The following is a 17,358-nucleotide window of genomic DNA, read 5'->3' as shown; positions in this document are numbered from 1 at the left end:
CAAGAACAACATCAACAACAGCAACTTTTTACACCGCTCATTGCGGCCAGTAGCAAGTTTAACACCCTTTCCCCTCCTCCCTCCCCCTTCTCCTGCTGCTGTCGGAGAAGTTTTGTTGTTTCGTGCTTATTTTAGCATACAACTTTTGACGTTCTCTCTATGCCAGATGCTTATCAATAATTTATTTATAAGCTTCACCTCAAAACACATGTTGTCAGTATGCCATGTCACTTCTGCTCCCCTTCAGTCTTGCTCCCCTTTCCGCTATGTGTTGCCTTCTGGTTTATGAGTCGCTCACTGTAATAGTTGCGTTGGCAGTTTGGCTAACAAGCTGCCGTTGCCGCTTGGCACCTGACATGCCATCGCCCAGCATGTTACACACACACACGTAACACACACACACACACCGACACACACACTCAGATCTCTAGCTCCTATAGCTAGAGCTTCTCTGGGTCCTGGTCGACGAGCTTGCATAATTTATGATTGCAAAATGTGTTCATTTAGTTTTGCAAATTGTTGACATGAACAATCATTAGGAAACCAGCACAGATTTCAGCACCATTTAAGCTTATCCAAATTGCTGACAACTCGAAAGAGATCGAGAGGGGAAACTCTATTGATAAGAAAAGATAAAAACACGTGTGGAACATATTTAATTAACATTTGCTGTTTTAAGGCGTACTCGAGAGTTGCGGCTTTGTTTGGTTGCCAAACAACTTAAGAAGTTGACACTATTTCCATCAACAAAACTCGACAAAAATTAGCAAGTGTCAAAGATAAATAAGACTAAACTGTAACTCAGCCTCGCTCTGTCATTCTCCTGGATTCTTTGGCATTCACTTGTAGTTTGCCTTTCCTTTCCTTTCCTTTCTTTTCTGCCGCAAAATAGTGTCAAAGTAAGTGGGCTCTTCACATACCCGAAAAGCAGCCAACCCCAAAAGAAAAACTGACTAACTATGCAAATAAGAGAGCGGCATGTGTGCCAGCCAGCTACCAGTATGTCACTCTTCCCCTCTCTCTCTCTCTTACTGCTGTGTGCCACGCCCATTTGGTGCCTCCACTTAGGGACTGGCGACAGTTGGCACTGGGTAAGTGCAGTTGGCAGAAATTAACTAAGTTTGTAGCTGCAATTTTTGGCGAGAACTATGTCAAGTTTGGTTTTAGTTGCCAGCAAAGTTTTGCTTAAGAAAATTGTAGCTACTACTAGTATATGTATGTGTATAAGTAGCATAGCCAAGTATCAAGAGGGCATTTGGGGTCACAGGGCAGAAAGAGAGAGAGAGTAGAAAGAGACTCGACAGAAAACCTAATGAATTTCATGCATGACATGAAACGCGCAACGAGTCGCTTAATTAAAACCATTAGACGCGACCCAAAACTTGTTGGCCGAATAAAATTTGATGGCCTCAGTTCGTTCCTCTCCCCTCTTCTACTTAGCTGGTCAGCCTCTGCTTCCCCCTTCTCCCACTCCACTATGTGGGCTGCATTGTACACTCACTTTGTTCACTTTGCCTGCTGCAGCATCCAATTTACATACTTTCTTTAATGTTTTGCTGCATAATTTTCACATTTTTCAATGTCAAACTGTGCGGCGCTCCATTGTATTCTCTCTAGCTGCATTGCCAAGCGAGAAATCTTTTGCATGTTTTGGTCATATTCTAAAAATAATAGCATCACACACACACACAGAGAGAGAGAGAAAAGCTGTGAAGACAGCCTGGTCAAGCGACCCACTTTGTCGACCCGGTACTGAGATTTTTATGACTTCTATGCCAGCGACAGGCTACAGAAAAGAAGAGGGGAAGTGGGGAGTGTGTGTATGGGAAATTATAACATTTGGTTAAATAATGTCACTTGACTGCAACTGAAAGCGAAAGCGAAAGCTTAACAAATTTTCTGCAAAGATTAGCAAAAAAAAAAAATAGAAACGAAAAACAAAAAAACAAAAAGAGTGACATAATTTACGAGAGCAGCAAAAGGGAAATGGAAAAACAGTAGGTGCTGCAGCAAACAAAATAATGATGCTTTCAAAAATGAACTTGTTTCATTTTCAAATACAGACGACGACGACGCAGAGGGCAAACTTCTCGAGCTGTTAGACAAGATTGCAAAATTACAAACCAAAGCCAAAAGGCAACTTGCAACAGCAGCAGCAACTGTGAACGCTGAACGGTAAATGGTGAATGTGGAACGGCTAAAGGCACCGCAGGATGCCATACAGCCCTAGCCACGCCCAGCTGAGCTGAGCTATGGCCAAAGCAAAAAGTTTAATTCAAAAACTTGTACAAAAATGCACATTTAATGGAAATTTACTACCTGCAGTCGCGTCAAAGGCAGCAACAGCAACAGCAGCAGCAGAAGTACAAGCAGCAGCCACAAAAAGAAACAACAATAACACAGCAACAGCAACAACAACAACAAGCATATAACAAGTGCCACAAAGTTGCAGTTGCAGTTGAGTGAATAATGGTGCGAGGCAAATGAGGGGAGAGAGAAAAAGAGAGAGCGAGTCAGAATCTACAGCAAAGTGTTAACGGTTTGTTTGCGCGCCAAATGGCAGTCGAAGAACTAGGCTAAGAGGGTGAGGAGAGGAGTGAAAGCAGGCAGCTTGTGCTATTTTTGGAGCGACTCCTGCAGTTGTCTGTTGGGCGCCCTGCGACAAGCAGCAACCGGAAACGGAAATTGCGTAGCGCGTAGAAGCGTTCAGCATGGCCGGCAGCCAGCCAAAGCAAAAGCAAAAGCGAACCAAACCGAACGTCGTGACCATAACCATTACACAAAGCACCAAGCACAGCTTGCTTGCATTGCAGTACACACACACACACACACACACACACATAGCAAGAACACAGCTGTCGCTGGCTGGCCGCCATTAACGCGTTCTCCAAGCGGGGTTAAGAAGAGAAGGAGGGTGACGAGTGTTTTATAACCTGAGTGAAAATGTCAAGGTTATTCTTGGTCTCTTTTTCTCTAGGTATGAGAGTTTAAGTACACATAATGGCAAAAATACGATGTGGTGCATTGTTATTAGCGGCGAAATCAGCAGCAAAAGCAGAAAACAAGAAAGAAAACCAAATGCTATCGTGCACTTAACTGCCACACATACTTGCATACATTTCATTTCAACACTAGAAAGAGAAAGATACAAAGAGACAGAGAGAAAGAGAAGCGAGCTCATTTCATGGCATCGTCAAATATCAAGTCTTCAACTCTCGTGTACAAATAAACGAATCAGTGAATGAATGAATGGATGAACGAATCAACGAATGAAAATGCCAAAAACTTTTCATGTGCAACATGGCTGGCCGCAATAAAAACCGCTCGCAGCCAAATGAAAATGGAAAACTTCATTTGGCTTGGCCAACCAAACAGCACTCCAACATCTCATGCTATTGTCTCTCTTTCTCTATGTGTGTGTGTGTGTGTGTGTGTGTTGCAGTCGAGAAGAGCCAAACAAATAAGAAATTAGTTGTTGAGAAATTGTTGCAGCTGCAGCAGCAGCAGAGAGAGAGCGCGGAGCAAAGCAAAAGCGTAAAAGTAGCAACAGGAAAAAACTTTGCGCTAATGTCTTAATGCAAAAGTTTGTTAACGAGGGGGCTGTGATGGCGGTGGGGTGGAAGCTGCTGCTCTCTACCTGGCTTAAAAGTTGCGGCAACTTTTGGTGAGCACGTTTGATTGAAATTTGTGGCGTATTGCTCGCAGCAAATGCACTTTGCTGCTGCAGCGAACGAACGAACGAGGGTCATAATGCCATGATCAAAGCTGAACACAGGCAACTAACCGAAATGAAGCATAAAATCAGTCAGCCACCCATGTACCACAACTATCTCTGCATTCAGCTGGCACGTTTATCAGCTGCAGCAACCGAAAAACCCATTCAAAAATTGTTGCCAATGAGCGTAGAGCACACACACACTCGCACTTTCTCTGCAGTTGCTGCAGCAATGCCAAAAAGTGGCTGTGGCAGCAGCAGCAGAAGCAGCCAAACAAATTGTCAGCCATTACCAGTTGAAGGGTAATTTTTACTTTGCAGCTTTTGCCAGGCGCTTTATTTGCCAGCCAAATTTGTACGAATTGCAATAGCAGTTGTAAGAACCAACAAAGCCATCAAAGAGCAGCAGCAACAGCAACATCAACACCAGCAGCTGCCTGTCGATTGCTAATAGGTGATTTGCCAAAGGAAATTGAGACATCAATAAATGTGGCTACGTTTCATGTGTGTGTGTGTGTGTGTGTGTGTAAAAAAAAGGGTAAGCATAGCAGAAATACAGCTGGAGCTATGCAAAATATGAGCATATTGCGTATACGCCCGGTGTTAGGCTGCTAGTCTGTCTGTTTGTTATTGCCATTTGACTTGCACTGTCTTGGCTCCTTCTCTCTAATTGACTCGAAATACTTCAACTACTAATACATGCAAAGGCAATGTCAGCCTGTCTCTCATCATGGTCGCTCTCTGTGTTGGCCAACAAGGTTTTTGCCAGTTATGTTTTCGCCTGTGGCGACTAGACTGAGACCTCTCACTCTTCCTCATTCGTTGCCTGCCTCACATGTTGTTGTTTGTCAACGCAAATTGAACGTTATTGCCACGATTGTGTCATGTTCTCTGTGCATTGTCCTTGCACACAATTGAGAAGAGAAAGCAAATCAACGCGGCTTGTTAGACAGTCAAATTTGATATGACGATTCGACCAGACATGACAACAAGGCAATAAAAGCATGCTTGGCATTTCATTTGAAAGCTCTTTTTCAAACGATACAAACAGAGAGGTGTAAATTGCTGTTTCTGATTCTTCTAGAGAATGAATATTATTTGATATTATCTTAATGAGCAGCTGGCAACGAAATACATAGAAACTGGCAGCATTAAATGAAAACAAGCACTGCGAAAACATGAATAATTGCAATTGTAATAGCAGTAACAACGACAGCGACAACGATAACAGTGGCAACTGCAAGCACCGCAAGCAATTACAATGATAACAGCAATAATTGAAATCGCAGCTGCTGTCAAAAAGCGTTCGCAGTGTTGGCAAAAGCAGCTTGGAGGCACAATGTAAATGTAGTCATGAATTTGCCACACAACGCTTGCAGTAATTGAGCTAAAAACACACACACACACAGACACAGCAATAAATGTCATAATCTGCGTGCATTTTGCGCCTAAAAGTTGGCAACAAATCGCACATGCCACTGCGCTTTCTGTTATGTTGGCCTAAAACATCAAGCGCTGCATTGGTTTATTTTCTTTTTTTCCATTTTGTTGCTGTCGTTTACTGTCGCTGCAGTATAAAATACATATGAACACACACACACACACGTTCACATACGTACTTTATAATTTAGCATGCATAAATTTTGTCGCCTGGCGGGCAAGCCAGAAATTTGGTTAACAATTTTCTGGGCCAACACAAAAGTGTTGCGTGTTTGAGTTTCACAGTTTTCCCCAGTTTCCCGAGCAGCAAAAGCTAACAATAGCACACACGCAAGACAAATACACACTGGCTCACACAGCAGAAATGCAAGCTGCTGGCATAGATGGGATTGCTTATGTATTATTTGCAGTCAAATTAAATCTAACAGCTGTGAATTTTACATATGTGCGCTCATGCTGACTACACTTTGTTTCTCCCTCTCTCTCTCTCTGTCTCTCCCTTCACACTTGCAAAAACAAATTTAGGCAAATATGAATTTTTAATACAATTTTGTAAAAGTTGTGTGTTTGGTCGCTGTTCCTCAACTTTTGGCGCATTGAAACTTTCCTGCAATATTTCTGCTTAATTAGCTATGCTAAAAGTGGGCGTCCAACACACAGAAACACACACACACACACACACATATGCAATCAGTTTGTCAGTCTAATCAAATTAGATTATTTATATTAAATTGGCCATTGCCAGTGACAACAATAAAACACTTGCTCTCGTCCATCTGCTCTGTCGATTTAGTTGTCGCTTTTGTGGTCTGATTTGAGCAGCAGCAGCAGACAACAGAGGAGGAGAGAAGAGCGCAGTAACAACTTGAACTAATAATTTACACAAATTGGCAATTTTGCTTTGGCCGTTTTGAGCGTTCAAACGTTCAACGTCCGTCAGCCATTGAGGGGTGGAGGGAGGAAGGCAGAATAAAATGCAAAAATTTCGGTCAAAAAGTTTGTCAGGCATATCGCAAACTTGTTCTCACTTTATCGCATCTTTATCGCTTCAGCTTCAGCTCGACAAACACGTCGAGAAATTCAAATGATAAGAGAGCGACTGCAAGAATGGAGAGAGAGTGAGAGGGGGGAGAAGTGTTGCTGCTGGGCATAGCGCGTTATGACAACATAAACGATATTTACTTTTTGGTTTGGTCTTTTTCTTTTACTTCTGCTTTGGTTTTGGTTTTTCCTTTTGCTCTTGCTCCCTCTTTGCCCTTTTTAGTTCGCTCCTCAGAGCCCGTCAGCCATTTCTTTATGCCTCTCTATGGTTTTTATGTGCGTTTTGCTGGCTTTTGCCATTTTAGTCGAACTGGAACTGGAACTCGAACTCGTACTCAACCGAACGCAAAACTTTTCGACTCACTGTATGCCATTTTCCTTTCTTCTCATTTCTATTTCTTTTTTTTCTTTCTTTCTTTCTTTGTGTTTCCTTTTTTCACTTTTTGCTATTTGAAGTACTTCAAAGATTTTAGCATATTTTATTTGAATACTTTATTTCGCTGAAATGCGTTTGTCTGCCTCTCACTCTTACTGTGTGTGTGTGTGTATGTAGCTGTGTGTGTTTGGGTGTGGATGCGTGGGTGAGAAAGAGAGCGAAAAAGTAGCCAAAGAACGACACGACTTTCAGCTTTGTTGACCTCGTCCTCGCTTCCCACTTCTAACTAGTTTCTATGTCTTTGGCTCAAAGTTTTTCTTTAGACGTTGTGAAATGAAATTTTTGAAAATTTTTCCGCGGGGAAATGAAAAAGTTTGTCCTGGGCGGACACAATGCGGCTGGCCGCGTTTCCCGGTCCCCAAGCCCCCCCAATCTTCCACTATATTCTGCACTCTGCATTCGATTCAACTCAACCCACCCAGCACACTGTGTCATAGTTAATATTACGCATACGCCGCGTTGCCCTTTTGACTTTTCGCCTAGACCAAAAAGTAAAAACTGAGCTCTATCTTCTCCCGCTGCTGCCATTTGCGTGCCAATGTACAGAGCACAGCTGCCAGCGAATCCGATGTACAGCATCAAGGAGAGGGAGCAACGAACAGTGAACAGCGAACAGTGAACAGCGAACAACTAGCAACGAACAACGAGCGATGAGCGTCGAGCACAGAGCGTAGAGCGCAAAGCATGGGATAAGCAATAAAGGATAATGTCATTCAATGTTTTGTGTGTCGTGCACACAGAGCAGCAGCAGCAACAACAAAAGCGGAAGCGCTTGCCATCATCAATGTCTTCCTCATCGTCGTTGTCGTTCTCGTTGCTGTCGCAGTTGTTGTCCTTGCCATCGTCATCGCCATCGCCATCGCGCCGTCGTTGTCATCGTTGTCGTTGTCATTGGCAATAGTTTCGCAGCGACATTGTTGCTGTTTTGAGCTTTCTTCTCTCGCTCTCTCGCATCGTATTGCCACGCGGCAGACAATAGTCAAAAATGTCTTCATGCTCAACGCGACGCGCATAACGGAAATTCGCATTTGAAAAATACTTTCTTCATTTAACAACAATGTATTCGAGTGTATTGGATGGGGCGGAGAAGGTGCTGCCTTGACAGCGGATGGGGGCAGAGCAAATGCTTGGGTGGCAAAGTGTTGGCATTACTGTAAATCGCTTTCGTTTTACGTTTCATAATGATGAAGACAGAAGAAGCGCTTCAATGCCAACAACAGTGGGTAAAATCAACAAAATATCAATTCACAACAAGAAAATTAAATAACAAAATAGAAAAACTACATATTTATTTATAAATGTGCATATTTACTTTTTTGATCAAATAACATTCCATTCACAATTTTATTAAGTAAACGTCCCTGGGGCTGCTTTACAAAATTATTCGCTTACACAATCAAAAGAGAAATTTGATCGAATTTCTTTTGGTATAATGCCATTATTATTGGGAGCGAGAGCTCAGCATTTTTTCGGTGAGTTGCTTCGAGTTTCATTGAAAAACTTTTCACATAAGCGTAAATATGGAATCAAATTGATTTTGCGTTTGATTCATAGAAAGAGAACTAGAAGTTGCATGGAATTCACCTAAATCCGCGCAACTATTGATAGAGTTTTTCCAATTACATTTAGCAACGACTTGCAACAGTTTCTTCACTTTGCTGTCACTATTTTGTGTATTAGAAGAACATTTTCTGATCCAACATTATCTGAATGAGTTTGCCTTTAATGCCAATTAAAAACAGCAGCCTTTCCGCAAGTAGTCGATACTCAGTGCACTGAGGAGTACAACACAGTTCATTCTCATCGTCATCATCATCATTTGCATCGGCACAGAAGGACATGAGCTGACATTTTGCCTCGCAGCGGATGGCCTGCGGGTGTGCCATATTTAAATCTAATTTTGTCACCATGCAAATAACGACACGTTTACGCGCCAAAGACACATGACGTCCTGCTCTAGCTGTTGCTGCTGTTGCAGCTCGCTGCTCGCTGCTCTTCCTGCAGCTCATGTGTGTGTGTGGTGTGCTTTTGACTCGTTGTAATCGTGATTTCCTGCGCAACAGACGGCGTCAGCATCAGACCAGCTACCAGCTACCAGCTGCCAGCATGCCAGCCAGCAGAGAGAGAGCGGTAGGAGGGAGGAGCTGTGGGGCAGGAAGCAGCGTAGGAAAGAAGCAGCTGCTGCTTTGGTTAGCATGGTTGACATTGTTGTTGCTCCAGCCTTTGTTGGCGGCGTTAAAAATGTCACAGCGCATTGCATACTTATTGGCCCGTGTGTTAATGCACGCCACCCACAGCAGAGTGAATGAGAGAGAGGGAGAGAGACACTCGCACCACCGCAGTCACCACTGTCACCGCTTTCCATTACCTTCCCCCTCTTCGCCCCACCTCACGCTTTGGCCTTGTATCGCCCGCTAGCTATTCACGCCGCAGGCTAAATGTTATACGCCGTGTGCATTTGTGGCTGCTGAAAAACCTTTTGCTTTCATTGTTGTACTCGCTGTTTGTAGCTGTTGTTGTTGCTGTTACTGCTGCATTGTATTACTCACACACACACATGTGAGTCTGTCTGTCTGTCTGTCTATGTGTGTGTGTATGTGTGTTTCTCTCGTCAGTTTTTGCCACCTTTTGTGCCATGTGTTTGAATTAGCTTTCAGCTGGTTGGCGGAAAAAAGCGCGAATGCTCGCAATTGCACAAAAGCTTATTAGGTTCGTTTTTCTACTTTTCTTTTTTTTGTTTCTCTGAGTGTGTGTGTGTGTGTGTATGGATGTCAGTGTAGCTGTGTGTGGTTAGAAAGTAATACCACTGCAACAACAAATGCACTTTGAGGTCGCGCGCGCTTCACGTACTTCCAATCCCCTCGTTTATTCTCTTTCACTGTTGCACCTTAAAACCAAACGTGGCACTCAGTTGACACCCTGTAAATAGCATTCAGTTGTCATAAGAAAACAAACTTATAAAACTTAATGTAGGCTTCTTAAATGCCTTTTGTTTATATTAAAGTCTAAAATTCATTATTGCAATTTATAATTATCTCAAGCAAACACTCGCAGATTAAGCATTTAAAATTTAATGAAAGTGCACTCCGTGCACACTTATTCACACTGATAGCCAGGCACTTGTATAATAATAGCCAGCTTACATAATACTTAAATCTAACCAGAAGCAGAAGAAACCCGTTTTGCAAAATGAGAAATGCATTGAAGCCCCAGTCGACAATAACAATGCCAGCGTCGAGGGAGGATGTCAATACGTATACGTATTTTACGTATACGTATTATTCCAATGGTTGCCAATGGTAATATCTAGAGGAGCACACGTAATGCTCAATGTTGAATACTTTTTTGGAGCACTTTTCGGCTCATTGTTGTTGGTCATGTGAGCTGTGAGCTGTGAGCTGTGAGAGGGAGGAGTACGAATATTTTCAGCTTGAGTTGTTGTTGATTTAATTCAAGAGGCAATGCATTTTACAGTCGAGTGTTCATATGAAAAATGTACAGCAATTCGAACCAGGACTTCTGCCCACTTATGCTGTTATCCTTTTTATCAGTGCCATTGTTGTTGGACTGTCCAGGACATCAGAGCGAGAACGAGAACGGAACTACGAATGTGAAAGGGGAGCTCACAGCACTTGGGCCAACAATGGACTCTCTCTCTCTCACTGATAGTCGCTGTTTTTATTATGTTTGTTGTTGTTGCTGTAGTTGTTAGTGTAGTAGTAGTTGTTGTAGTTGTAGGTAGAAGTGGCATTGTAACATAATTTCCGTTGAAAATACATCAAAATGCGCCAACGTTGTAATCCAGCTCTGCATGTGTGAGTGTGTGTTTGTTTGTCTGCCAGACGAGCTAGAACTCTCTTTCCCCTACACACACACACACAGTCAAACAATTGCTGTGGTTAGTTAGCATATGTGTTTATATTTGTATTTGTGTTTGCATTTGTTGCCACACTCACACTAATGCACAGATATTAGCAGGGGCTCAAGTGTGCAACACGAAGCCAACACACACACACACACACACACGTGTCCATCACTCTTGCTGTTTGCATCCCATTCGAGTGTATGAGTGTGTACGTTTTTTTTCGGCTCTTTTTTTTATGAACGTTCGCAACGATTTTGCCTGGCATTCGAGTCGAGTATTTGTGTTTGTTCAGCTACTTTTGCGGTTTGCCGCTTTTCGCGTACATTTCAACCACATTTTGCAGTCAGTCCGGTTTCAGTTCGCGCATTGGACACATGCCAAAATATGACCCCAAACCTAGTCCAACCAACCAACCAGCACTCCAGCCACACAACGTTCTAATACCACAACATGCTTCACTTGAGTACACACACACATTCGCGTTCTTCCATACTCTGCCTAAATGAAGGTAAACACTTTGCAACACAACAAATTTTATGCATACTTCTTTCATTTCAAACATTATGCTCTCAAGTTTCCCTTAATACAATTCCAGTGAAACAAACGAAATCGGATTATTTCTGTATGTGTTTGAAAAGTGTTTGGTTTCTTTTGCTGTATTTTACATTAAACGAGCACCACACAAACAAAAGCAATGTCATGCAATCAGTTTGAAACAACATGCGCGCACTCATATTGAATTCACATTCACATTTTGAAGGATCAAGCGAAATAAGGGAGATGGGAGAAGGCGGCAGGCTAATTGAGGTGCATGGGCGAAAAAGCGATAATGCTGGCTAAATTAGAGCAAATTATAACAACAATTCGATGGTATTCAGAAACTTTGACATTGCACGGGGCGTATGCGCAATGTGCAATTTGATGTGCTCGCAATTCAATTAAATGCGCCAAATTGCAGTACCAAATTAAAGCGAAACTGCAATCACTGAACTGAAATTTAATTGTATTCGATTGGGTGGCGACGATTGACGCCGGGTGGAGGGCACGCACCACGCCCACTTACGCCCACATTGCTCTCCCAAGAGGGAAGAACGACAGCAGCAGCAGACTGCAGCACGTATTTATTAGCTGACTTGCATTGATGAAGGTCGCAATCGCTCTCGCTCTTCTCCCTCTGACTTTTTTCCCTCTCTTTCTCTCTCTCACTCTCTCCCCGTCTATTGCTCTGCTTTGTTCTCTGGCAGGTCGTTGATTGACTCACGATTATGCAATAAAACAGCAGAGTCGAGGACAACAGCAGCAAAATTGAACATGGTTTGGGACCATGAGACAATACCCTGTAGTCCTCTCTTTCTCTCTGTCTCTGTCTCTTTCTCACTCTATCTCTCTCGCATTCGCACTGAATGGCAGTATTGGCTTCATTTCAACGCCAGCTTTTCAAAAGCTAAAACTTTTTTATGTCCAACTCATTAAAAATGTGCGGCAATGGACTTTCATGCCGTCCCCTCTGGTCTCTGGTCTGGTTTGCTCTGGAGCCGGCCACGCCCATTTGGCGCCTTTGCTTTTGGGAATTTTGTTGGATTTTGTTCGCCGTTTGCCGGGGATTTTCATGAATGAGCCAGCAACCAACAGCAGCAGCCAACAGAACACAACCTAAATGCAATTTCCAAGTTTTTAATGTGCGAAATTTCTAATTTAAGATTTACGATATTTTTATGTTGAATTACATTTTACCTCCGCCTTGCCCTCAAGCGCTAATTTCCCCGCAACTCAATTCAACAATCTAACATCCGCTAAAGCTATTCCTTATGCCTGGGTGTTATGTGTGTTGCTTGATGTTGGCTCATTTTCATTTCCGGGCTGAGAAATTCATTTCGCTTCGCTCACTTTTCAAGTTTCATCCACACACAATTCTATTTTTTATGGCACACTGACTCTTTAATTGTGAAGCGAATGCAGGGCGAAATTAACTGTTGTTGTAGGCCAAGGGTCATAGGTCAGTTTAATGCAATTTTATCTACTGGAACTTAATTGACCAACAGATCAGAAAGGATCTCTCTCACTCTCACTCTCACTCTATCTCTCTCTGGTTTGCAGTTAAATAAAATGCGCTGATTAAATTGTTTTCGGCTGACCAATTGACTAAATTCAGTAAAAATTCAAATTGTTGTTGTCATCTGTGGCTGTGAATACGTTACAGAGTTTATGGCTGGTTGTTTATGGTCGAAGCTTGTTGTTTTGGGGTATGTTAACACAGCTACTACGAATGCAGTTTGTTTTTGTGTTGCTGGCAATAAATTTTGTTGGCTGAAACAGATTTAGTTGCAGCGACAGACAGTCAACGATACACATATATACATATGTTCAACAAAAAAAACGGGAGAGAGAAAGTCGAAATGAATTGTGCAGCGATTGATTTTGGGATTTGCAATACAATTTATTGCTGCAATTCAAATGCACAAACAACAATTTTGAATTCACAAAAATTGGCAACGTCAACTCAAACTAAAAGTTAAACTGCTAAACAGTTAAGTATCAGAGATTCTGCAGAACACGTGCTGAAACTAAAACCACTTATGTCCACCCAAAAAAAAAAAGAAAGAACAGAAAAGGAAACCACAGAAAAAACGTATCTCAATTGCAATCACTCAAAACAACGGAAATGACGCTTAGCACAACTTCCTGTCGTTCAGACGGACAAATTGTGAACGAGGGCGGCGTGCCCCGGACAACACGGGACAACGCGCAGCTCTGAAAACGTGGCCAGCACAAGCTGCAGACTTGGCCAAAAATTCTATAGGGAAGCCAGCCACTACATTGTAGTTGGATCTGTTGACCAGAATTCATGAGGGTTTTTTCTCTCTCTCTCTCGTTTTTTGTGGCATATTTGTCAACGTTGTTTCCACTGTAACATGACTGGCCACGCCCACTGTGCGCCATGCACTTGTCGCTTGCCACACACACACACACATACATACACTGACTGACACATTCAAGTGCAATTTGCTTGTAATGCGAAACTATGTCATTTTGGCACGGACGCGATCCTCCACAGCCAGCGGGAGAGAGAGATAGGGAAAAGTTACAGCTGGCATCATCGCCATCCACATCGCCATATCGTCGTCGTCTGCATACAAACATGACACGTTGCCACACTTGGGCGGCACTTGTGTCCACCTGCGCTTCAGCTCAACAGAGCGACAGTTCCTGCTGTGCCTCACAGTATCATCTCTCAGCAGCCGCATATTCGCATGAACGAGTGAGTGTATCTCCTGCAACTAGTCTCTGTATCTGTTACTGCCAGTTTTCTCTAAAGTAGCCAGCCAAGTGGCAGCTAGAAATGCCGTGTAGACAACGCCAACCATCGAGCTGCACAGACTGCACAGAGAGAGAGAGAGAGAGTGAGAGACTGACAAGCGGCATTTGATAATGTCAGAACGAAAATCAGCAACAACCAACAGCCAACAACAACAACAACAACAGCAGCACCAACAGCAGGCAAACTCCACAATCTGGACTGTTGCCTACACAATTGCACGTTGCGATTTCAGCAAATGGCAACTGGGAACTGGCAACTGGCAACCGACAACTGGCAACTAGCAACTGTTGCCGAGGCATCTCATGTGGGTTTCAAGTACACGTCAAGGGTTTTGGCCTTAAGCTGCAGCTGCAATCGAACTTGAAGCTGTTGGAGTCATGGCTCTTGATGAACAGTTGCTTTTGCCAGTCAGTTTAATTAGTTTTTAACGGCTGCCAAAATGAGAGATTTCAACTTCTATACACTTTGTAAATCTTTCCAAGTGAATTAATCGTTTCCGTTTATTTCAATTAATATATAAAAATATGTGTGTTAATGAGAGATGAGAAAGTAGAGATTATAGGTACACGAAACCTTATTATTTATATTTATATATTTATGAACATAGTATGAATATAAAACAACACATTATAGTGAAAACTATTCAGGGCAACCATCAACAGTTAAAAAGACAGCTTTGTAAAATATAAGATTACATTTTATAAGAGAAAATGTTTCCTCACGTCTGCATCTTTTTGTGAATTTTAAAAAGTGTGTAATTGATATTTGAGTACATCCGCCCTCAATTCATTCAGAACTTACTTCATTTTCCAGTTTATTTATATTATTTTCTTCTGTTAGATGTTTTGTGTAATCTAACAAAGGTTTCATTAGCCAAAGAGCGAAACTGAAGCTCAAGGTGTTGAAACAACATCAGATGTTAAATACAAAACAACTTATTAAAGTATAAATCTGGTTATAATTTATTGTACGTATCCATATTGATATTGCATAGAGAAATATGAATATATGTTTGAATTTAATATTCATAAAATTATATTAATTAAAAAGTTCCTCTTAAAACAAGCACTTACTCAAACTGATTGCTCCAAACACATTGTCAAAGCTCAGCTGAATATTTTCGAAACTGATAAGTGAGGCAGAGAAAGGAAATGCTCTGACGAAGATTTACATTTTATTTATTGAAAGTTTATAAGACACTTAAACATTTTAATAGCCATCACTCTCTCACTCTTTTCCGTACTTTTTGTCATTACAGAACAGTTTCACATCTTCGTGGGCGATTTGAGTGCCGAGATTGAAACACAACAGCTTAAGGATGCATTCACGCCATTTGGAGAAATATCGTAAGTAACTCATTCCACTCATTCAATATTCAAATAGACATTAAGCTCTCCCCAAGAGTCCAGGTCAGACTGAAGTGTATCTTTGATACATTATTCTCTCTTAGTTAACGTCGTTTAGTCCGGTTAATTGCCATTTGATGGCAACAGCAGACTGCCGAGAGTCGACTGTTGAGTTGAGCTATTGGTTAATATATAATAAAAATGGGCCAAGAGTCTAGACCAGGCTCAGAGCCTGGACCATCGATTCACAGCTCGCGGATGGGGCGCATTAACTTCAATCAAAGTACAGTTTGCGGCACTTGTGCAAATTATTAAATAAACAAACAAACGGCGAATGAAGTGCCCCAGTCGAAGTCGAAGCTATCCCCAACAGCAGCAGAAGTCGAAGCCGAAGCAGCAGCAGCTTTATTTATGAATAATTAGCAAGCCATGGGGGCCTCCGTTGAGGCTGAAAAACTGAACCGCTGAATGTGGCACCACAGAAATGGCCAGGTCATTTTTATGTTTTTTGTTTTTTGTGTGCTTTCTGCTTATTTTTGTATTTTTTTGTTGAAAGCCATACCGAATGGATAGGTCCTTAGAAAGCTCAGCTTGAGCGGCGGGGCAATAAATTAATAATTTAATTTTCGACTTTTTTGTTTGAGCATGGCAACAACAAAAATGCAACTGGAACAGCAGCCGGACTCTGGTGAAATGAAAACCGCAAACGGCGACGCGGCAGCAAACAAAACGGTCCAAATATGCCCCAAAAAAAAAAAAACCAGAACGAAACGCAGGAAAGAAAAGAAAATAATATCAGAGTGGAGCAAGTGAAAGCAAATAAAACCTGATTTATTCGCTGAGCGCCAGGCGCAGGCCCATCGCTTTTTGCTACACCCACTCGCTGTTCAGCTGCCTCCGTTTCCGTTCTTCCCTCTCCCCCTTTTGGCATCCCCACAAAGTCAGGTCAGTGCTGAGCTCGTTGCTGCCGTTGTCGTCGCACTGGGAAGCCCCTCTTAATTTGAAGCGTGTTTTGCTGGCTTTTCATTTGCCACTTTCTTAATTAATGAGCAGCAGCAGTAGCAGTAGCTGGAGCAGCCTCCCGAACCTGCCACGCCCCCATTTGCACCTGCAAGTTGTTTGCGCTAATTTCTTTGAGATTTTGCAAACGGCAGCTACAAAAGTTGAACTCATTTGGGCCAATTCTCTGTCAGCCACTATTTATTTATTTAACATTTTATGGGCCAGGCCTTTTTAAGTTTTCCTTCCTTCCTTGCCTTGCTTCACACAGCTGCTTCGCTCTGCTCATTAGGCGATCTGCTCCGCCCACTTTTCCGCTCAGCGATTGCTTTAAGAGCGCAGCAGCTAGCGAGCCCCTAGGCCCGAGGCCAGCAAATAGTAAAATTTTCCGCGTGTTTATTTTTGTGAACGCAAATCTACGAAATAATTACATTTTTCATTTGCACCTGAAGTGGCTGCCTGAGGGAGGCAAGGAAAAAAAAAGGAAAAGGAACCGAAAAGGTGCACCGTTATTTGCTTTTTAGCGTCTTGAAGGACGTCGCTATCCTTGTGACGTCCTGCTTCTTGATGTCGTCGATGTTCGTCCTAGTTGTCATCCTCCTCCTTCTCCTCTCAACTTCATCTTCATTTTCCCTATGTCGTCGTTGTCGTCGTTGTACTTAGTCGTAGTTGTCTCTGGCTTTAGCTTTTAATTTATTGCTCTTTATGTTTTGAGTGCCCGCGTGGGAAATAATCGCAAATGTGCTGGCTCTGCCAGCGTCGCTGTCGCCGTCGCAGTCGCAGTCGGTGTTTCCGTTTTGCAGCAGCTCAGCTAAGTCGAGGCTGAGCGCAATGTTTTACCTACTTTTCATCAGGTTAACAACACTCATGGGTAGATTTTTCATTTAGTTGCGCATAAAGAGCAAAATTTATACAACAATTTAGCTCTGCGCTCCCTTTTGCCTCTGTTCCTTTTCCTTCTATACTTCGTTTCGTTTCGTTTTTTTTTTTTTTTAATTAACTGAAAGTTTCTTTTGCATACACTTTGTATCCTTGGCAACAACAAAACCATGAGATGGAAAACTTAATAAATATAGATGTGTATGCTGACATATGAGAGTGTGTTTGTGTGTGTAAGTGTGTGTGTGTGGTTCAAAGAACTTGTGTCTCATGTAAATTTATAATGCCTTAAACTTTCTGTGGTTTTGCCGTTTGGCA

At 42.4% G+C, this 17,358-nt stretch overlaps 1 protein-coding gene across 3 annotated transcripts in view; it reads left to right on the top strand.

Annotated features, from left to right (window-relative positions):
* Nucleotides 1-17,358, top strand: part of LOC117574018 (nucleolysin TIAR) — an 87,754-nt gene that overhangs the window by 34,503 nt on the left and 35,893 nt on the right. For all 3 annotated transcript variants that reach the window (XM_034257606.2, XM_052006767.1, XM_052006766.1), the window contains exon 2: nt 15,075-15,162. In XM_034257606.2, the coding sequence (XP_034113497.2) occupies nt 15,075-15,162 (88 nt within the window). The remainder of the gene's footprint in view (nt 1-15,074; nt 15,163-17,358) is intronic.

This window comes from Drosophila albomicans, chromosome 2R (genome assembly GCF_009650485.2).
Source record: "Drosophila albomicans strain 15112-1751.03 chromosome 2R, ASM965048v2, whole genome shotgun sequence".
NCBI lineage: Eukaryota > Metazoa > Arthropoda > Insecta > Diptera > Drosophilidae > Drosophila > Drosophila albomicans.
This window is presented reverse-complemented; position numbering and strand designations above follow the sequence as displayed.